Source organism: Plecotus auritus (assembly GCF_963455305.1).
Source record: "Plecotus auritus genome assembly, chromosome: 9".
NCBI classification, from domain to species: domain Eukaryota; kingdom Metazoa; phylum Chordata; class Mammalia; order Chiroptera; family Vespertilionidae; genus Plecotus; species Plecotus auritus.
The window spans coordinates 90,922,054-90,945,744 of record NC_137783.1 but is presented as its reverse complement, the minus strand read 5'-3'; the positions used below and the strand labels follow the sequence as shown (position 1 = coordinate 90,945,744).

Genomic DNA, 23,691 nt, shown 5'->3' with positions numbered 1-23,691 from the left:
GCAGCCGATCAATGATTCTCTCTCATCATTGATATTTCTAAAAAATAAAAATTTATGGTCAATATGTTTTCTTAATTCTCATGATATAATGTTTTAATCATGTTATTGTTGCCACTGAGTTTGATACTAGGGCACTAGCATACTTTGCCTATTATAAGAATTTAGGAAGCATAATTAAAAGATGTTACATTATCATTTACAACTCACAAAAAGCTTATTAATGTATAACCCAATGGAATGCACTACTGAAAGTATGTTTTCTCCTCCCAAGTAGGCAAATATTTTCTTTATGAAATTCTATGATATCACAGAGAAATGACCATTTAATATCACATTCAAGCTTGCCTTTCAGGGCTTGACTTGCATTCAGTCAGTGGGCACCTAAATTGGCATTGCCTTTCTGTTTGTCTAAGTGGCTTCTGGCCTATTTATGATGAAATCTCATTTTCATAGGATTTAATTTTTATGGAGATGGCTGCTTTGTAAAATAAAATTGACTGCCAGTAAGAAACTTTTTAAAAGGTTAAGCGAATTCTTTATTTTAAAAATGATGCTATTGAGTCTTTTTGGTTAATTTTTCACTTAGTTTTGGGAAAAAAATCAATTGCAGAGTTTTAGAATTGGAGAGAAACGGTGAGCTATTTCCGCCTCACACCCTCATTTTTGGGTGAGGAAATGCAGCTAGAGGGATATAAAATGGAAGTAGTGGAGAAAGCATTTAAGAATTTGAACTGCCTTTGGCAACCACAGAGTGGGTAGAAAAACTGAGCTGTTCTTTTTTTGTTTTGTTTTTGCACTTACTTTTATTTTCTCATTCCCTTTCTCGGGTCTACTTCCATGGGTAGGAGGTGGGATTCATGGATCATTTTAGAATTATATATTTCTTTCTCTCTAATAATATGTATTTATTGATGTTGATTTTGTTTGTTTACTATCTAACATTTCAGAATTATTAGAGAGTGACTATATAAAATGTCAATTCTTATTATTGTTCCACTAACAATGTTAATAAGAAGGATAATGTCACACATCCTTTTGGCAGAGGGGAAAGGGATAATGGAATCCTGGCAATATATTTCAACAGTAGAGCAAGAGAATTTGGTTAGAATAGTTCCTTTGCCTCCTACAAATCCCATCTTTCTTCAGCCTCTTTAACTCAAGAACTATGTAACTATGCACAGTGAGGCTCTGCCTACCTGGCCCTGCGTTCACTCAGCTACACAGTAGGCCATGCAAAAGCCCACACCGTGCCTGAGAATTAGGCAGTTTTCCTCCGGTATTTACTAGTTGCTGTATACATAGGATCTTAATGAACGAAAGAACAGTAAAATGAGACAAGTCAGCATTTCACTGGTGTTAGAAACTTCCCAGAGAATAAATTTGTCCATCACTATTACTAGTTCTTTGAACTTTCTGTGATGTAGCAGCAACATTGTCGGTGACTGAAATTCTGATTTCATACAAGAAAACCACTTCTGAATTTTTAAAAACTATTTTTTTAACACATAAGATTACACGCAATACAAAATACTTGTTTTACAAATTGAAATCTTTACAGTTATGGGTACAGTTACAGTAATGCAAGTAATATTAGTGCATTCACGTAGAGCAGAGTTATTTATCTTTATTGGGCTTACCACAAAGCTGAGAATGAATTATTTGCTTAAATTGCTTTCTAGTCTTTGAATTAAAAAAGAAAAATTACTTCTACCTCCTTTATAATATTGTCAGAATGAGAAACATTGCCAACAATTCCGTAGTCTGGTATTTCTATAAATGAGAGATCGTATTCCAATAGCTTTTAAGTTGTAAGTCATCAAGTTTTGGCTACATATGTCTATCAAATTGTCATTATCTCAGATTTCAGGAAAAATTACATCATCTTTGGTAATAGGCTGCCAACAAACAGAAACTGTAGACTACACCATTTTTTCCAAAGAATCCTGTATTTTAATTAATAGCTGAATAAATAGACATTAATTATAAAATTCACATTACGATAGAAGAAAATCCAAACATTCTGATTGCTTTATCTCTTAAATTTGATAGCTACTACAAAACATACTATTTATGTTAGGGTAAAAATAAGCTGAGTCACGGGAGTGTGATGGGGAAGTGCTGGCAGATATATACACTAACATGGAGGAGCCATAAAATAAAAGTGTTTGTATGTACATAACTTTCCCTTACATTTTTGCATGGAGAAACTCTGTTCTATAAAATGGGAAAACACACAGTAGACCACATGCAACAAGGACCAATACAATGTGCACAGCAGAATAATCAAACAAGACACAAGAACTATGGGAATTTTGGAGCAAAAAAGAAAAAAAAAAAAAAAAAAGGAAAGGATTGAAACCTGGAATGCTTTTTTCTTATTGAGGTTTCAGAATATAACTTTGTCTAATAAGCCTCCTGATAGTTTTTAAAAGTTCCCACTTGACCGCTTATGGATTAAGTGTGGAGCTAAAAATAAACCATCATATTATACAAAACTTTGTATATTAGCATACAAAAGGTAACAATTTACTTTTTGTATAAAATATAACCTTTTGATAGTATATTTATTTCACATACGTATAAATATAACCCAAAGAATATGTTTTAAGTATTTCTACCAAAATATTCTTTACAAAAGTTTACAAAACAAGTAATTCATTTATATTTACAGCCTAGCACAGAAAAGACTCTGGGCCAGTGATGTTGGTGTGTGTAAAAGAGGGTGCTTCTAGACATTTGAAAGAATGAGAGAGGGTTTTGCAGAACTTTCAGAATGTATTCTTTTTAAGAACAGATATTTAAAGATTTAGTTGTTAAATGACTTCAGTTAAATTACATTTGATAATTGAATATGTGAGTATATAACTAAAAAGCGGAAGCTAACCTGTGTTCTTCTGTAATGAGGAAAATGATAGCGATATTTTGCAGCCCTCTCAAATCAGCACACATCTTCCCCATTTTACAGCTGATCTGTATGTGGCACTGAGGTTATGTGACTCAACAGAAACTCTTTCTTTGAGACAGTGCTGAGCCCTGAGGAAGAAAATCGGGATATGAAGGGTCCATCTAGGTGGTGGCAATGATTCTTCCCTTCAGGAACAGAAGAATGAGTAGACTGCTACTAGGAGATCACACTCCATTTAGCTGTTTACCCACACAATACATCCAAATAAAGTCAGCTTATTTTCTCTCTCAATTGTGCTTTCCTTCAAACCCTCTGAAATAGACTTGTACCGACCCATACTCACCATCCCTGGTCTGATCTTTTGCTTCTTATCTTCAACCAAAACATGATACCTAGTAATTTCAGTTTTGACCCCAAAACTTCCTTTCCTTACAAATCAGTCTCTGGTCATCAAAGTAATCAGGGAGGATCAGACTCAATTTCACTTAGCTTGGGAACTAACCAGCAGGGACCATTATTATAATAAGTAACACCCCATGTTATCTGTGGCCAAATAAATCTCCTTTATAGCAATGCCTAATGGGTGCTTTCTTTTTAAAATAGTGAAAACTGATGTAGACATGTGCACTAATATTTCAGTATGATTCGGACAGGTGATTGTATCTAAGACTTGGACATGGATTCAGAAATTGGTTGTGGAAGCCCAAATATTGTTGGACAGCTCTGCATTCAGGCTTCAATGTTTCCTCACTAGACACAGCATCTTACTGAAGTACAGGATATGTGGGGAAGATATTTCACAATTCTCTGAATGTTCTCTAGGTTCTCCAGCTTTCCTTTACTTAGGACAGTGTTTGGTTACTGTAAAGAAACCTCTAACATTTCAATGTAGGAAATTTTAGAAAAACTAAATGAAAAGATAAAGTGGAAAGATCAAACCACACTTGTATCTATTAGAGCAAATTAAGGAATTTGTTGTTTGTTGCTTGGAACTAATATCTCCGCATGATATGGGGTTTAAACAAGCTAAAAGTTGTATTACTTCTCTTTCAGGGAGAAAAGGAGTTTGGGAAACCTATGTTACACCGCTAATTACACATCAACATCACAGTTCTGTTTGGATAAATTGGATACTATGTCCTGGAGTTTAGACAGGGAAAAGTGATCCCAATGTTTTACTTTCAGGTTTGAGATTTAAAACAAGCATTTGGACCAAAATGTTCATTACTTTCTGCTTTCCATTTCTAAGCTGCGGTATCTTTATGGAGCCCAACCAAGAGTCAACAGCGGGCCTTTCCAGGGTCCTTGTAAAATACTGCCTTTTAGTGCTTGGAGTTGGTGAATTGTCTCCCTTTTCTCCTTTAGGAGTTGTTCCCCAAGATTTCATCAAGATTTATGTCTTTCATCCAGTCATCATTACCAGGCTCTGTCTTCAGTAAAGAGTCAATGAAATCAGCATCACTGTTTAGGGCAGGGCCCATGTTATCAGTCTGTTGGTTGAGAAAGTCAAAAGCTAAGTCACTGCCATGGTCAGTTCCTTGAAAAGCCCTGGAACTTTGGTTGGGTGAGGGAAAGTTGCCAGGTGTCAGAGATGGTGGCTGGCTTATGCCTGTCCTTGGCTGACTCAACCCTGTTCCTGACTGATTCAAATTAGGCAAAACCTGTGTGCTCAGCTGATTGGGTCTGAGATTCAGACTTCTGAGTGGACCCATAGTTTGTCCATTCAATGTCTGGCCCATTTGGTTCATAGGTCTCATTTGCACCGCTGGTGTTATCTGATTAGGAGGAGCCACTGCCCTCTGGGAAAACTGTTGGCTACCTACCGCCTGTTGCAATGACTGGTTTGGAGTATAGGCTGCGGGTGTACCTGTGGGGAAGCGGACTCCTGCGGACTTCAGGGCTTCCTGCTGTTTGGTTGTTGCTTCTTGGGAGGCCCAGTTTGGTACTGTTGTGTTGGATGTGATTATTACGTTCGATGTTCTCTGTGCTGGCATGCTTGCCATAGAGTGGGTCAAGTTTGGTCTCAATTGTTGTGAATTGCCAACAGGTCCTGTTGCAAAAGTGGCCACATTATTATTACTAGTTGGCCCTATGGTAGGTGGCCGTGGCATGAGAGTGTTGTTTTGATTTGCTATCAATTGGTTTGGGTTTCTCTGTTGGGTCAATTGATTCATTCCTGATGTGACACTGTATGTGCCAGGTTGATTGCAAGGCAGATTCCCATACATCCCCATGTTCTGAACCGCTGTGGATAACGATGGCATTCTTGTTCCATGGGAAGTAGACATGAGGCTGGAATTTGGAGTTAAAATGGTGTGTGTTGAAACTGGGTTTGTCAAAGTCTGGTTAGAGTTTAAACTCACTGTTGATGAGCCACCTAAGGAAAAGAAGATAATTATATTAATTCATAGCAGTAGGTTACCTCCTCTTTTTCAGAACTTTGCAATAACTTAGCAAGGCCAAACCTATAACCTTGAAAATCATGTCCAATTTTTCAACTCTATCATCCCTATTCAAGAAGTTGCCACGAGTGGCTCCTGTATCCAGAGGGTAAATTCCCATCTCTTTAAACATCTGGAATTCAATGCAACCAGTGTTCCTGTGGTTATTTCCATACGGAAAGCCTTCTGTTCCAGGAGGTACAGTTACTATTGCACTGTTATCCATACGTCATGAGCTACCTTTGCTCATGCCATTTCCCTCTCATCTGATGTCATTCTTGCCTCACTGAGCCCTCTCTGTTCTTCAAGGCTCAGGCCAAGGTTCTTCATTAAACTTCCCCTGATATTCCAGCCTCCTCTCTCCAGTAGCATTTGCTCTTTAAAGTTTTAACTTAGCACTTAGCCTTTGTATTGGGAAATCCATAGAGCCTCAAAGGACCCGTCAGCTACATTGATGCCTTTCAATAAGTGATTGGATGTGGGACCACCCAATGATGGGCTGCTGAATGGAGAGGTTCCACACATAAGATAGCAATTAATCAACACATTGGAATCTTCCTGGCTTGTGGAGATTGAAGTCATCATTGGAAGACATCTTGAGAGGCAAAAGTGAGATGTCAGTAAGATTTGTTTAAAGTGTGTGCTGGATGATAAGTTCCACAGGGGAAAGAATTTTTGGCTGTTTTGTTCACTGTCATATTCTCCAAGTCTAGTGAATGGTGCAAAGTAGGTAGTCAATTGAATCTTTTGAATGAATGAGTGAGTGAATGAGAGATTGAAGCAAAGATGTAACTTGGAAAGAGATACTCTTTTAAAGTAGTCTCCCTCCAGAGAATCAGAGATATTGAGAAACAGAGAACTGGACACACATATGACTATCAGAATGGCATGAGGAGAGCACGGCTGCTATTGTAACCCTAGGAATAGCCCCTACTGCTTGAGCATAGCTAGCATGGTACACAACCCAGGAGACTGAAGGCCTTGCTATTTGTTTTAAAATATGCCTCCAACTCGAAGGCAGGGGCAGTGTCCTGTGTCTCCAGCTTAGCACGGGGCCCTGCCCTGTGTAGGGCAGCAAATGTTTGATGAAGAGGGACCAGAGTCAGGTAGGAGATACTTGAACAGTACCTCAGAATTCACAGACTGCTAACGAGGTTAAACAATTTCATCTTGGCATCTGAAGGTTTCATGAGAAGGGACTTTACACTATGAAAATGCAATGGAAACAAATGTAGAGGTTTTAAAAATCATTCCCTCTGTGTGCACTCTATTTTAACAATATGCCCTGAGAAAGTTTATGAGAACAGTATTTTTAAACAACCAGACAGGGAGAATTTCCATAGAGACCACAAAATGTTATTTGCAATTAATATTCAAAAGCACCTAATATGTGGTAGAAATCATTACAGGTGCTTTTCATGCATCATTTCTCATATTAACACCAGGGCAAAGTGATTATTATTATATTGAGATTAAGATAAAAATGATGAAAGAGTTGGTGCTGTGCTTGTTGATTATTTCATTCTCAGAAGGCTCAGAAGTACAACGCTCTAGAGCAGTGATTCTTATCCACTTGGAGGTCAGCATCTGGATGCTGAGGGAAATGCCCATATACACTGTGGAAGAGGCTTCTAAGAGTCTACCACATTTCCAACTGGTCTGTCTTCCTTAGAAACAGAGCCTTAACTTTGTAGGAATATTCTCAGCTGAAAAACCCATTTCCCAAACTTTCTTATGGGGTGGGGGTCCATATGAATAAATTCTGGTTAAAGGTAGAAGTTATTAGATGAGAGTCTAAGAAATCTATTTTTTTTAAGGAAAAGGTTTTTATTGATTTGAGAGAGAGGGAGGGACACACCAACTCTTGATTTGAGGAAGAGAGAGAGAGAGAGAGAGAGAGAGAGAGAGAGAGAGAGAGAGAAACATTAATCAGCTGCCTCCTGCACACCTCCTACTAGGGATTAAGCTCACAACCTGGGCATGTGTCCTGACCAGGAATTGAACCAGTGACCTCTTGGCACATGGGGCAATGCTCAACCAACTGAGTCACATTGGCTGGGTTAAGAAATCTACGTTTAAAAGGGAATCTCATTCATGTTCACTGTAGCAATATTTACAATTGGCCAAGATATGGAAGCAACCTAAGTGTCCATCGATGGATGAATGTGTAAAGAAAATGAGGTATATCTATGGGGTTGGGCAAAAGTAGGCTTATAGTGGTTCATATGGAAAATAATACAATAATTAATAAATAATACATGAATAAACCCTGTGTTTTGCATACTCACAACTGTAGACCCATTTTTGCTCCACCCTATACATATACAATGGAATACTACTTAGCCATAAATAAAGATGAAATATTGCCATTTGTGATAACATGTATAGATCTACATGAAATAAGTCAGGTGGAAAAGAACAAAAGTCATATTTCATGCATATGTAGAATATAAAACAAATAGTAACATACGTACTAATAAAACAAAAACAAACTCATAGATATAGACAACAGAATGGTGGTTACCAGAGGGGAAGAGATTTGGAGGGGGATGAGAAAATGGGGCAAAAGGGGTCAAATACATGGCAATGGAAGGAAACTAGACTTTTGGTGGTGAGCACACAGTAAAATATACAGATATCAAATACTGTTGTACACCTAAAATGTATATAATGTTATTCATCAATGTTACCTCAATAAATCTTAAAAAAAATTTTTAAAGGGAACCTGACATACTTGGGAGGCCATGTTTCTATCTAGGATATGGATATGAAGGCTGGAGGTGTAGTGGACACACCAACCCTTAGAATAGAAGCTCCATGCTAAAGAAAGTAGAGCAGAAAAGCAAGGAAGCCTGGACCCCTGATAACACAGTAGAGCCACCAAACTAGCCTTAGACTACTATACCTAGGGATTCATTTATGTGAATGGGAAAAGAAAAGCCCAAACATCCACCTTGAATTTTGTATAATATTTATTTCCCATAAAACCACTGATAGGCCATGGATGGTATTAGAAGCCATGATCCAAATAAACCCCATCCTGTCTTTTTTAAAAATTACCTTTATTGTTGAAAGTATTGCAGATGCCTCCCTTTCATCCCCCATTGACACCCCCACCACCACCTTCACCACACTACCATCTTGTCTTTCAACCTTCTCGAGGACCGAATCAACTAGAGAATCCTACTTTTGCCGAGTAATCTAGAGAGTAGAATACATATATCCCTTTTCTAATTTTAGTGGAGAGAGGCAATCTGGTGCATTCAAAAAAGTTGACATAAATTAGAACAGTATGTTTATAACAGGGCCAGAAAATGTTAACACACAGGAGTAGTCACAGCTCATTTGTCTCTGGACAACCTTCTTTATGGCTTCCTGAACAGATGAAAATAACAGGTAAAGCAGAGAGATTTTGGGAAACTCCAAGACAAACTTGATTGACATAAGGAAGTACAGCGAGTTCTGGGCAGAAGGGACTTGAATAGATGGTGAATAGGAGAAGGCAGGACCAGCACAGACTAGGTTTGGGAGAACTCCTTTTGGAGTTCAGTAAGAGGAGAGAGATTTTAGGGGTAGTGCCTATCACCTATGTTATACTGAGATATCTATGAAGAAGTTTTGTATTTGAAATGCAATCACCTTTGGTATTTTTGAGAGATTTAATAAAAACATAACTTGCAATGTTTTTATTGATTTCAGAGAGAGGAAGGGAGAGGGAGTGAGAAATAGAAACATCAATGATGAGAGAGAGTCATGGATTGGTTGCCTCCTGCACATCTACTACTGGGGATCGAGCCTGCAACCCGGACATGTACCCTGACCAGGAATCAACCATGACCTCCTGGTTCCTGGGTTGATGCTCAACCACTGAGCAACACTGGCTGGGCTAAACTTGCTTTTTAATTATTTCTTGGTGGCAGGACTATTTATGTTAGGGACATGAGCCCAAAGGTGGAGACAAAAAGATTGGGCTTTAAGCAAATTACAAATGTGACTCAGAAGGAAATGTCTACTTACCTTACACTATCTGGGTGAAGATACGTTGTTGGGAGGAGAATGGTTGAACCTAGCAGTTAGAAAATATTTAAGTTTTTTGAACTCTCAGAGGTAGTCTGGAGAGCAGTGAAATATGTGAATACAGAACAAGATTAAGCAAGAAATGATGAGAAAACTACAAATATTCAATTTTGGTCTTGCTCTGAAAGTTATATGGGTGGTAGTGAAGTAGTCTAAGAAAGATGTTACAATTAAATATAAGATGGGGAAAGGAGGAAATATTAAAAACTGAACATTTTTCTTCTTCCCACAGTTACAATTTCTATTAATTTTTGAGAACACTTACCAGAATACTGAGCAGTTGGTTGCATGTTACCCATATTTCTTCTTTGGTCTTTGTAATCTGGGGGTGGCCTTGTCAAATGTCTGTTTATCTGATCTTGTGAAGTAATTTTCTCCTTGAAAACACAAATGAAAACATATTGAATTGCACAGTTACTTCGTCACTTGTAAAAATTTATAGACTGTTATTAAAAAAAGAATATGAGAACAATCTTCAGTCATAGTTATGAATCATGGACCTTATTTATTAGTCTCAATTCAGAGACAAATCCTTTCTATTTCAATAAACCTGTTGTATGGAAGTGCAACTTCTACTTTCCTTAACATTTGACATGTGTTTTAGGTGTAGTAACTACTCTTCTTTTTAAATTTAATAAATCTTTATTGTTCAGATTATTACAATTGTTCTTTTTTCCCTCATAGCTCCTCTCCACCCGGTTCCCACCCCACCCTCTGCTCTTACCCCCCATCCCCACTGTCCTCATCCATAGGTGTACAATTTTTGTCCAGTCTCTTCCTGCACCCCCCACACCTCTTCCCCCCCCGAGAATTGTCAGTCCACTCCCTTTCTATGCCCCTGATTCTATTATATTCACCAGTTTATTCTGTTCATCAAATTTTTTTATTCACTTGATTTTTATTTATTTATTTTTTTAAAAATATATTTTATTGATTTTTTACAGAGAGGAAGAGAGAGGGATAGAGAGTTAGAAACATCAATGAGAGAGAGACATCGATCAGCTGCCTCCTGCACGCGGGCCCAGTGGCTGCCTCCCCAGTTATCTGAGGTGGACACTCTTGGTGCACCCCTTTGTGGGCTGTGTGCACAGTCTTGTTGTAGTTAAGTCTTGATTGTTGTTGGTATTACTGGGGGGAATTGACCTCCAGGCCAATTGGCTGTGAGGATCAGCTGTGTCTACGACGGGAGAACTTCTGTGCTGGAGACACCCTTATGAGACAATACTTGCAAAAGCCTATGTACTCAGCTTGGATGGGGCGGAGTCTCAGGGCAAAGTAGACAGCATTAGTTTCCTGTCAGCCCTGCTCTAATAGGCCCCTGTGTCTCAGTGTCCCATGGTAATCGCTGCAAGCACCTCTAAGAGAAAGCCGCCCTCGAGTTCCACCTGCTGCCAGACAGTCCAGTTTCTCCCCGAATGAGTCTGGGTCCCCAGAGTCTCTCCTGGAACTGGAGTTCAGCGCAGTCGGGAGCTTTTGTCTTTTTCCCGCTTGAGAAAGCCAGCTGCGTACTCAGTTGCCAGTCTTCTACCCACGCGTGTCTCAGGACCTCTGCCTCCTGCAGCTCCTCTGAGTCTCAATGTGCTTTTCTCTTTCCTTCTAGTTGTAGAATTTCCACTCAGCCAGCCTTCCTGTGGTTCTGGATGATGTCCGTTTCGTCTTTTAGTTGTAGTTTTGAAATTGTTGTGCAAGGCAGCAGTTCAGGTGTTTACCTATGCCGCCATCTTGGTTTCTCCTCAGGTGTAGTAACTACTCTTATTTTCTTTATTTTGCAATTAGATTTTGATGAGGACTAAATTTGTATGATTTTTGAGATGATAGTTCCAGTTTTATTTTGTAGCACACTTGGTATGCTTTGGCACCTATACAGGATGGGGCAAAAGTGGGTTTATAGTTGTTTGTATGGACAATAATACAATAATTAATAAGTAATAATATGAGAATAAGCTTTGTGTTTCATCTACTCACAACTGTAAACCCACTTTTGCCCCACTCTGTATATAGGTCTGGCCCCACAGAGTTGAAGGCACAGGAGTAGGGTTTCTAGATAAAATACAGGACACTGGGGTATTTTGTATTTTTATTTGCTAAATCTGGCAACTCTAGACAGGAGGAGATAACCTATCAGGTACTGGTAGAGGCGATATATGCATATTACTTCCTTTTTCCCCTCATAAACAACCATGGAAGGTAGGTCTGATTATTCCCACTTCATTGTTGAGAAACAGAGGCTTCCTTAGGCTAGTGACTTACCCAAGATCACAAAGTGTAGAAGAGAAACCAAATCCTGAGTCAAAAACTCAGGCTCTTTCCTGCCATACCATACAAGGGCTCTCGTTCTCTGTCCCCCATTCTCTAGGCACAGAAATTTCCCAGGCCCCTCTTTTCTTCCTTCTGGAGTCACCTATCTTTAGATCTTTAGGGTAGGTTTCTTTGGGAGCTAAGAGAGGAAATAGGGAACACTCTACTTATATTGCCAATGTGGTTTATTATTGTTTCGATGAGGGAGACTGCACAGGGGACCATGGGAGTTTTAGTAGGAGCATGTTAGAAAGAGCCTGTCACAGGACTTGGGCTTTGGTTGAGTGATTTTGGGAGGGTCTAAGGAAGTGAGGTTTTGTTCTGGATTGTCAGCTATCAGAAAGTGAGGTTGATTCTATGATTGAGTAATGAAGTAGCTGTCATTCATTTAGCCAAAGAGGGGGATTTTCGTATTTTGTGGGTTGCACAGTGACCTTGTTTATATCTGTTTTTAGACAAAATTATCAAGTGGCCTTATTTTGTCTCATTTTATCATGGTCTCAGAGTAACCCTGTCTGAGGGCCAGTATTTTGTAACCTTGTTTATGTCCAACAGAGAACAAAGTGGCCTGGCTGTCCTATCAGATCGGGACATCAAGGGCTACTTTTTTGCATTCTCAGTATGGATCAGGAAATTTTTAAACTTGCTTCACCGCACCCCAAAGCAACCTCCATTTTCAAAGATAAAGATAATTGGCATAGGTAGACAGAGAACAATATAATTTTAGAAAAGTCAATAAACAGAAAAGAAGACCATGTAACAGATAGATGGGTAAATTACATGAAAGCCAAACCCATACAAACCATGGGTATCTCAGTTTCCAATCAAATTCCAGGCTTTCTAAGTAGAATAAATCCACTATACAGGGGGAAAAAGCCTTAAAACAACAACAAACCAAATTCAAATTCTTGTTTTGAAGAAAAAAAAAACTTGAAAGGCTCACAAGGTTTTTTGGGGCATCAAGTAATTCATATAAAACACAATTTTGATGAGCTAAGTGTAAATGAATCAGAAACACATGGATTACATTTCTTTTAAATATGGGTTCACAAATTAAGGGAAAAAGTGGTTGGTGAAACTTTGGGTTTACCTAAACCCTAAATGTTTAAAAAAACAGCTTTGAGATGTTCTATGAATCCAAATGTGGCAATGTTCAACTGTTCCTGTTGTAAACTATTGTGCAAGCTGACAGTTTTGATTTTTATGCCAAGCATGGGGCTTTCTGAAATCTTCTCTTTTTCAAAAGCATCTATTATTTTTTTCTTATGCAATTAGGTGTTTCTGCTGTATATGTTGAAGAAAATCAGATTCATGTGGAGAGAGAGAAAGGAGAGAGAGAGAGAGAGAGAGAGAGAGAGAGAGACAGGGTTTTCATTTCCCATTAAAGACTAGATTTAAAATTTGGACTTATTTATATATATTCAATTTAATTATTGACTTTTAATTTCCCTGAGGGCTAAATTAAGTTACCTAAAGCGTTAACATACATCTCTGGAAACTTGAGCTTCTTAAACTACTTGTTCACAAATGAGTTAGATGTATTGGCCTTGCATATGGACTATCACAGGAAGGCCTATTTGTCACTGTGTGCTGCAGAGTAGCCAAGATCAACCTTCAACACAGAGTGGAGACTGCTTCATTCTCAAGAAATCAACATTCCCATTCTGTGCAAGTGTAAACTTGCAGGCATCCCTGAGACAACTTCTGTGTAACATGAAATTTAACTTATCAACTATTGTCTCAGGATAACCCAATATTTTGGACCGAAAAACCTAATACAGCGAGAATCGGTCCTACTTCAGTTTTGCCATCTCAAAATGTAAAATGTGAATACTTCTAGGACCTCCCACATACTCCTATTGTAAGGATTAATCCTTTAATTCTGAAAAAGCTCAGCATGGTGCCTGGCACATAGTAGGTGCACGAAACATGTTGCTAATTATGATGTCCATTGTAATAAGTACCAATCGCCTCTACTCCTTGTGCTTCATTGGTGGGAGAGTAATAGAGAGTAAGGATAACACTTTCATGAGAAAATGTCTCAATTTAGGCGCCTATCTGGCCTTGCCAACTGACTGCAAATGACTACAAAGCATATGCTAATGTAAAGTGGTATCAAAGATGGTTTCTTCCTGGATATGCTAAAAGTACAGGCACCCTCAATGGCATCCAAACAAGAGAAATGTGAATGGTTTATAAAAATCACAAAAAACAGCAGCCTCGTTCTCATTCATCTCTCGCAGCTCATGCCACTGCCCTTTGCACCTGTCCCAGTGGTGACTCAACGGGGGCTCAATGGGAATTAGGCTGGTGCCAGGACAGGACCCTCATGGAATGTTTCCTTGCCTTTTAATCAGAGCTGAAAACCCAGAAATTCAACCTCTGCATAGTATAATTCGACAAATTAGTAGCATTGATGGGAATGACAGTGTAACCAGGAAGTCAATCTTAGATTGTACATTTTTCTCCTTCTCTACCCTTGTTCCTAAGCTATTTAGTTATAAGTTAAAAAACAAAACAAAACAAAAACCCAAACAAATGGGAGAAAGTGAGTAGGATAAGTGGGGTTTTCACAACTATGATTTATAGGAGAAACCAGATGCATCACTTTAATGCAGCGGTTCCCCTAAACCAGTGGTTGGCAAACTGCGCCTCGCAAGCCACATGCGGCTCTTTGGCCCCTTGAGTGTGGCTCTTCCACAAAATACCACGGCCTGGGTGAGTCTATTTTGAAGAAGTGGCGTTAGAAGAAGTTTAAGTTTAAAAAATTTGGCTCTCAAAAGAAATTTCAATCGTTGTACTGTTGATATTTGGCTCTGTTGACTAATGAGTTTGCCGACCACTGCCCTAAACCTTATACCTTAGGGCAATACTCAAGGTCACCTGAAAATTTATTTCTCACTATTTCTTATTCAAATTCAAATAAACTTATTTCTATTTCTTCTCATATGCTTTGGACTTTAAACGTATTCCATTTGTTATTCCTCAAGAAACAGAAATAATTATTACATTATTAAGCATACTTTTCATTATGTATTAAATATTTCATGATAAAATCTCAGACTAACTAACAAATATACACATAGGCTGTGCCTGTTGGTCTCTGGCCCACCCTCTGCCTAGAACCCACCAGAATCCTACAGTCCTTCAAAGTCAAATTTTAACTTTTCTGGGAGACTATCCCCTATCTCTCCAGCTGGATTTCATATTTTCCTCCATTACATTTTTCCTTACTATGTGTATACCTTTATTATAATGCAAATCTGAATCTAGTACTCCTCGTTTAAAATCCTTAACATCCTCTCCATTGCTTTTCAGACAATAGATTCTGATTTCTTAAGCTCTATCCTGTGGCTTTTCTCTGTCCTTGTGCATGGTCTATGCCTCTGCTAACGGATATGTATGTAGTATATTGTCTCTGAGTCTTTGAATTTGCTGGCTCTTCTGGCTATAAACCCTTGCTCTTCATCTCCACCTCCCACTTCACCTTCAGATCTTCAGTAGATGTTACTTCCTCTCTGGAACCATTTCTAGTAGTTCCCACATCATAGCATTTAATCACATGCCTTACAGTTGCCTATTTATTTAGCATCCCCGGTGGGCTCCAAGCTCCCTAGGGACAAAGGCAGGGTCTGTCTTGTTTATGGCTGTATTCCCATTGTAAATAACTAAATATTTACTGAATGGAATGTGGAACTTATCACACCTTGGGTTTTTGACTCTTATTACAAAGTTCCTTGAATATAAAAATTTTTGTGTGTTTTTTTTTTCTTCTATTTTCTGTGTTCCTTGGCTCTATCAACCTGGAGATGGTTAACCTTGTCCCTTTCTTCTTTCATTTGGCCAAACAGCTTGAAGGGAGAGAATGAAACTTGGAGATAGGGCTTTGGTCCTAGGAGGCAGGAAGGGTTTGGATCAGCTGTTGAGTGCATGTGTATGTCTGAGAATACAGAAGGAATGAGCAGATAAACACTAAACAGGGTTAATGTTTGGGTAATATGTGGGAAATAATGGCCCTGCCTTTCTTTAAGGCTACTTCCATATGATAAAAGTGGGAAATACATTTTCAATTTTCTTAAAAAAAAAATCCCCCATTTGAGATGCTATATTTTAAAAGCCAAATCTTAAGTTACGAAACTCCACGTTGGCTTTTAAAACTGCTTTTACAATTCTCTTATCTCTAAAATCAGTTTGGATTTGAGCTGATTAGAGTTCTGTTCACTATTTCTGCCCCTTGGGGCTACGGAACAAGACTGGTTTCTTTTGCCTGATTCAAGTGCCCCTGTTGGTGGTTCTAAACATTCCTGGGCTGGGCAGGGTTGTTAGCTGAGGTGCCCTGCTTTCCAACTGTCCAGCAGCTGGTAAATCAAGTATTTTTTTTTTTCCCCCTGAAGCACTTCACATGTATAGAATTAACTTCTCTTAGAGACAGGACACCCTTTTTGCTGTCCCATAAGTAGGCACAGAAAAGGGCAGCAAATAGAAATGGAAAGTAATGAACTCTCTCAGTTGGGCCAGCAGGTACGTGCAGTAGACCATAGGAGAAAGTTTTACCGCATCCACCAGCATCTGCTGCTGCAGGAGAAGCTGTTGTTTCTGCTCCAGGATCTGCCTCTGTAGAGTCTGTTTCTTTCCCATCAATTGCTGATTCAACAGTGACTGCTGGGAGTTCATGTAACCACTTCCAGTGTTTGGCTTTGAGCAGGGGTTGGGACTTGGACTGGGGCCTGTGCTCTGGCCTACCACAGTATGTTGATCCTAAAGAAGAGAAAGGAGGGAGAAAGCTACTGTGATTTGAAAGAAGCAAAACGTATCACAAAGATCATAAGCTTAGATTCTGAACATTTTTCATCTTGTTAAGATCAAACATGGTTAACGGATTGGAGATCAGAGAATTGCTTTCTAAGTGTAGAAGAAATAATTGCATATCATGGCAACCGAAGCAGCTGGGTCAGTGACATTAGGGCCCTGGAAAAGCTCCCCTAGGACTCTGGTGGGGGAACCTCCACATTCCAGAAGGTGTTTATGGAACCTCAAAGAAAACGACCATAAAAACATATGGCAAACCTCTCAATTGCTCAGGAACAAACACATCATAAAGTAACAAGTTCTCCCTTTTCCCTAAGGTTAGCACATATCAATGCTGATCCTGCAAAGAAAATTAGGTTTCAATTCACATGTTTAAAATTTGAATAAGCATTTTGAAAAGAAGGGGCCTCGCTTGTGATGATAAGGCAGGAAGGCCTGTGACTTCTGTTTTACAAACACTACCAAACTTGAAAAGGACTTCATTTTTCAGAGACTTGTTAATTTTGTTCCTTGGTCAGTAAGTCAGAAATCTCAGTGCTTAAGTAATAAAAGAGCACCTAACTGACTGGCAATGAAAAAGTACTGAAAACTCACATTGTATATGAAATAATACTGGGTACTAGTGAATCTCCATTCTAATTTAAGGTCTCTACCAATCTTTAGGTATTGACAGGTCAGGACCCTGCAGTGCAGAAAGCCAAACCCAGCCAAATACTTTCATTAACTTCTGATGATGTGTTTAGAATTGAGCTCTATACTGTTGGGGTTACAAGAAAACTAGAAAGCACTGTCCTCACTTTGGAGACTTTATCATCTAATTACGGAAGAACTTACACACTTACATGTAAAAATACAAGCAAATATAGGATCAAGTTTTAGATTACATGATACAAGTACAAAGTCAAAGATGCCCTGGCCTTGCTCCAGAAATTCTGAGGCTGTGGATCGGGTACCTGCTCAGGTGATTCTAATGCCCATCGGCCCAGGGAATGCTCTTTGAGATACACTGGCTATGTGGGAGCAATGAAATCCAACTCTCATTCCCCAACTGGACTGTGTGAAGGTACAAGAGCTTAAAAAGATAAAGCAACTCTCAGGATGCCTGACAAGCAGTAGTAGTCTAGTAAGTAGTCTCTTCCCCTTTATCTTTCTCTTTCTTTCCTTATCTGCTGAGTTTTAAAAAAAGCCTGGGATGTAGGAAGCAAGGCCTTGCTTTAGGAATCCCTGTGGCTACAGAGCTCACCAACTGCCCTCAAAAGCAAAAGGATATAAAGTAATCTTAAAGGTGACCATGCACTGAGTCTTACTGCAGGCCAGTCACCGTGCCCAACACTTGACTTGATCTCTCTCGTTTACTCCTCCCAACAAAACAACCAGCAAGAAGTAGTATTATCCCAGCTTTGCAGCAGAGAAACCTCAGCTCAGAGAGATCATTCAGCTGTACGTCATGGAGGAGGATTTGAAGCTGGGTCTGTCTGAGTCCAGAACTCCAGTTCTTAATCACTATATTCTGTTGTTTTGCAGTTGAGATGAGAAGCGTTGAGGAGAAAGATGTTCATACTTTAAATCTGTGCCAACCTATCTGTGCATGAAGCAAATGTTTGTTGAGCCCTCCCCTCAGGGGTGAGCCCCTCAGTCAGGCACATGGAAGAGAGTGCATTGGGGAGGAGGATAAGGGTGTAAAGATAGGGAGGGGATTTGGTCTTCCTCACGAGTTAATGAAAAATAATTAAAGCCATCTCTGAGCAGCTTAAAGGAACCATCCTCTCACATAGCTGAACCCAATGCCCAGTCAGTTCTCTCAACTTTAAATCCATCATAGCTTTTGGGAAAGATTTCATCCCATATGTTCTACAAGCCACTAAAAGGGTGGGCTGGGAGACAAGCATGTGAGTGTCATTAACAGAATGGTAGTCGAACAAGATCTGTGAGTTGAGTGCTCTTGGAGGGCAAATGGAGAAGAAAACATATGAAGACTGTGTACTGAATCTTAGGTCCACCCACACCAATGAGAGGAAAGCAGAGCCGTGACAGGGAGAAAGAGATGAGGTCAGAGAAGCGTAAAGACAACAAGTCATGTTGGAGAAATCAGGGTGAGGATGGATTGGAGGCAGTGGTTGGCCCTCCACTCTTCAATTTAAACTGAACAGAAATAGTCTGCTCTTTTCTATGATATAATTTGGAGTTTAGTGCAAGACTATGTGAAAAGAAGATTTTGTGTTTTCAAAATAAGGTTGACAAACATTAAATTCACTTTTCTTTCAGGCTTCTTTGCTGGGCCATGCCATAGACAAAACCATGTGCTTTGGAGACAGGCCTGCCGTGATTCATATCCCAGTTCTGGCTATTAGCTATGTGATCTGGGAGAAGTTAATTCACGTTCAAAAGCCTCAATTTCCTTATCTGTAAAATGGGAACAACAGTGCTAACTTCACAGGTCTCTGAGAATTAGAGGACATAATGCAATGCCCAAAATATTCAGCAGTAATAAGCACTGAATAAACAATAACTATTCATAATTGTTAAAGTTATTTCAACATAAAGGAGCAAGAGTCCGTTTGTTTGTTGTGAAGCAAGGGAGATAGGCCTTGCAGATTGCAGAAAGGTGTTCTGTGTCAACTCTATCAGAAATGTTATGGTTTCAGTTATGCTGTAGATCATGAGCTATCTGTGGAATTACCTCCATCCTCCTACCTGGAAGTGTCAGAAGATGAGTTGAATGTCATTCTCTGATGGACTGTCTATTGGAGTGTGCTTCTTTCATTTGGGTTAAGGGCTCAGCTCAGTGCCCTGCTACTTTGTTCCTCGTTGTGCTGTGCTTGTGTGTGTGTGTGTGTGTTTTGTTGTTGTTGTTAATCCTCACCCAAGGATATTTTCCCACTGATTTTTAGAGAGAGGAGGAGAGACAGAGAGAAAGGAGTTTCGATGTGAGAGTCACATCCATTGGTTGCCTCCCACACAGCCCCAATCAGGACCTGGAATAGAGCCTGCAACCCAGGTATGTGCCCTTGACCGGAATCAAACCTGGGATCCTTCAGTCCATGGGCTAATGCTCTATACACTGAGCCAAACCAGCTAGGGCCTGTTTTTTTTTATTTCATTTTATTTCTTAACATTTAATTATATTAATAGACTACCCAATATACATTTACTAAGTATTGTACCTTAATCTCATTTATAAAATGGAGGCAATTCTATTCATGACATACAATTAGACCAAATGAAATTCAGAACCGATCCAGGAACTTAGTAGGTGCTTGATAAATTTTAGCAATTAATATTTTTCTTATTACTTATTGTTGTATTATTTCACATATGACAGACGGTTTAGAAACAATTCTCTCTCTGAAGGAGCTTATGCTGTGAGAAGGACACTTAGATTGCAGGTGTGTGGCTCCCACCATGCTTTAAACACAGGCTGGCCCTTGCGTCCTCCAGTTGGCCACACTCTCCTCTACTCCCTATTTCATTTTATTTTTTATTTTTTATTTTTTTAAATATATTTTATTGATATTTCACAGAGAGGAAGGGAGAGGGATAGAGAGCTAGAAACATCGATGAGAGAGAAACATCGATCAGCTGCCTCCTGCACACCTCCCACTGGGGATGTGCCCGCAACCAAGGTACATGCCCTTGACCGGAATCGAACCCAGGACCCTTCAGTCTGCAGGCCGACGCTCTATCCACTGAGCCAAACCGGTTTTGGCTATTCCCTATTTTATTTTATCCACCCATTTTACTCATTTCTAGTACTTGCTTGGTCCATGTAGGCATTTGAAGTTATGATTTCTGGCTTATAGTTTACCTGTTAATCTAAGAAACACACATCACTTCCCCACATATGCACTCACTCAAAGTCATTACAGTAAGAAGTAATGCATAATGATTTCCATTAGGTGATATGATACCTACTAGTGCCTTAGAATTAAAATCCAGATCTCTTAATGCCTAGTCTAGTTATCCATGATGAATTTGATAAATTTTACTGAATACCTACTATGTGCTAGGCAGTTTTCTCTTTTTTTAAAAGATTAAAAATATGTAGAAAGGGGGAAAATGAAGAGAAAGGAAAGGGTGCTTAATGTGGGCAACATTGGTAAACATCATCAAAATAATTTCCAGTGAAATCTGTAAAACCACACTCCTCTAAGGTTTATAGGAGGTCTGCATGCCAAGAAAATGCAACCATATCTCTTTCTATCTCTAATCAAACAGATGGACTGTGCTAAATCTAGTTTCATTCCTTCCCAATACCAAAAGATAGAAACATAAGAGATAAGCTCTCTTATGGAATTTTGTGGAAAAATTTAAAACCTTGTAGCTTCTAGCCCTGGGGCCTTCCCATGTACTCTGCCATACACATTCTTACATTCTTTTAATTCATGATTGAAATAATATTTGGCTGATGCTTCATTTTTTTGCTCTTATGTTAGCTATGAAATACAAAACACCTCCTTATACAGGCTTGCTGTCATTGCCAAGATGTTGTGCAAACTTTAGTACATAAAATATTTTGAAAGAAAAATATGCTTCCATGTGTTGGCTTTGGTTTCTATATTCAGTCCCACTCTTTGCCTTATACTCAGCCTAAATAGAACTTAATGTTTCCCTTCAACACTCATTTTCTCCTCAAGAGCATGGGAAGGCCATGGTAAAAATGGCACATCCTCAGCCCATACATGAAAGTGTGTGTGTGTGTGTGTGTGTGTGTGTGTGTGTGTGAGAGAGAGAGAGAGAGAGAGAGAGAGAGAGAGAGAGGGAGAGATTGTGAATGAATTAGGTATTTCATTGATGGAGTGTTTTATATGATAGAAAACCAAGTTTTCTAGAGAAACTGGAGTTAAAGATTGATTTGGCAGCAAGTAATAGCCACACATTGGTTCAAATCATGAACTTCAAAGATCTTTCATTTTGCCTTTTTTTTTCTGCTTCTACCAATAACATTATAGTATTTGATGCTAATCTATGAAGTAGGCTTCTGATCCTATCTTCTTGGGATTTAATATAAATTTACATTTGATAGTCTCTTACAATTCTCCACATTTATGTGAGTATGTGTATGTGTATGTATTTAAAATTCTAAAATTTTAGAGTTTTAGTTAAGCCACCGAGTTAGAGTAGTATGCCAGTGCTTAAATATGGTTAAAGCTTCTTGACCCTTGTTTTAATCCAGCATAGGGCTGCTAGGACAGTGAAAGCATATCTGTATTTTTTTTTTTTTGAAATATATTTTATTGATATTTTACAGAGAGAGGAAGGGAGAGGGATAGAGAGCTAGAAACATCGATGAGAGAGAAACATCGATCAGCTGCCTCCTGCACACCTCCCACTGGGGATGTGCCCACAACCAAGGTACATGCCCTTGACCGGAATCGAACCTGGGACCCTTCAGTCCACAGGTTGACGCTCTATCCACTGAGCCAAACCGGTTTCGGCCATATCTGTATTTTTTTAAATTAAATTCTGCCAATAATCTAGCTATGTCTTTAGAATTATCTTCATTCTACTCTTATTCATTCATTCAACACATATTTGCTGAGCATCTATTATGCTGCATGCAATCTTCTAGGCCTTGGGGCTCAAAGTACATGCATCTTACTGGAAAACACCACAGTTTGTCTATACTTTAAAGTTTTCCAACTGGGCTATTGATGGAATATTTATCTTCTAAAATGGTCTCCAGGATGCTAGGAGACCATTCGGTAAATCAGCTACATGATGACCAAACCCTTTAGCTGGAAGCAATCAAAGCATGTTCACCAGTAAATGGCAGTGTATAAGGTCAATTTACATTTATAGGAAGCTGGATGTATGTTTTAACATATGGTAAACAAATGTTTTGGTGACTTAATATCTTGTCCTATGGATCACCATGTGAAGCACCAACACAAGGTTGCAAACTATGTCTATAAAACCTGACAGAAAATTGAGGGAACAATTGAACTCTTTTAAATGGTTACCTCTTTTCATTAGAGGACAAATGACCTGTCCTTCCTATTATTACCTATATTTTTCTTAAAGCCAGTTTGAAGTTCTTTTGAAAAAAGGTCCGAATTTAAAAATCTCTATATATAAAAGCCAAGAAACTGGAACGCCAGAACGACTGGAATGACTGGAACAACTGGTCACTATAATGCACACTGAGGCCGGCCAACTGGCCTGATTGGGGGCTGGCCAACCTCCCGTGGCTGCAGCCCCTCCCCCTGGCCAGCCTGGCCCCCGATTGGCCCCCCCCCACCGATCATGGGTGGGGACAGCCGGCCCTTCCCCCCCTCCCCCCGCTGGCCTGGCCCGATCGGCACCCATTGGGGTGGGCCAGCCGGACCCCACCCATGCACAAATTCGTACACCAGGCCTCTAGTTAGTAATAAACCCCTCTATTCCAGTCCTCACAGCTAATTCACCAATATTCTCTTTTGTACAATTTTGGGAATAAATATTTAAAGAAACAATATGTACAAAGAAAACCTTATATCTCAATAAACAAACACCAGAACATAGAGCTGGCCCCTGGGGTCTTACTTTGAAAAAATATCTCTGTAAATTATGGTCATTATATGAGAGATATTTTTTTTAAATAATGTTAAGTAATAAAAATGCTGGGATTACCTCTTCTTTTCATTTTAATGGAATGTAAAGGTTCAATCAAGCAGGACTGATTTCAGCAAAAGGCAAAATGCTTCCAATTAGATATGTCCTAAATCAGCAAACAAAAATGTCCCTGGTGCCCGGCTGGTGTTGCTCAGTCATTGAGTGTTGACCTATGAACCAGAAGGTCATAGTTCAATTCCTGGTCAGGGCACATACCTGAATTGTGGGCTCAATCCCAGTGGGGGACGTGCAGGAGGCAGCCAATTCTCTCTCATCATTGATGTTTGTATCTCTCTCTCCCTTCCTCTCTGAAATCAATAAAAATATATTGGTTTCATTGAAGTATGTTGAAATATTAAGACTCATTGAATCCACTGAGTTTTACTGCTAAAGTAGTTTTATGGGCTTATTAGGAGAGTAAGTTTCACAAAGCCAGCAAAGTTATCAGGCGGGTATTGTTCTCTTAATATTAAAAAGAAACAACCTCTAAAAATATTTGTCTTGTTCTAGGCATCTGAGTAAAATGGTTCTCTGTTTCTCTTAACTTGTTTTAGAAGGAGGATATATAAT

At 39.2% G+C, this 23,691-nt stretch overlaps 1 protein-coding gene across 1 annotated transcript in view; it reads right to left on the bottom strand.

Annotated features, from left to right (window-relative positions):
- Window positions 1–799: 799 nt before the first annotated feature.
- The window catches only part of MAML2 (mastermind like transcriptional coactivator 2), a gene marked incomplete at its 5' end in the record, with an annotated part of 367,290 nt that continues 344,398 nt past the window's right edge, over window positions 800–23,691 (bottom strand). Inside the window, 3 exons of the mRNA XM_080687481.1 lie at window positions 800–5,282; window positions 9,689–9,800; window positions 16,276–16,479. Coding sequence (XP_080543607.1) covers window positions 4,267–5,282; window positions 9,689–9,800; window positions 16,276–16,479 — 1,332 coding nt within the window. The 3' untranslated portion in view covers window positions 800–4,266. The remainder of the gene's footprint in view (window positions 5,283–9,688; window positions 9,801–16,275; window positions 16,480–23,691) is intronic.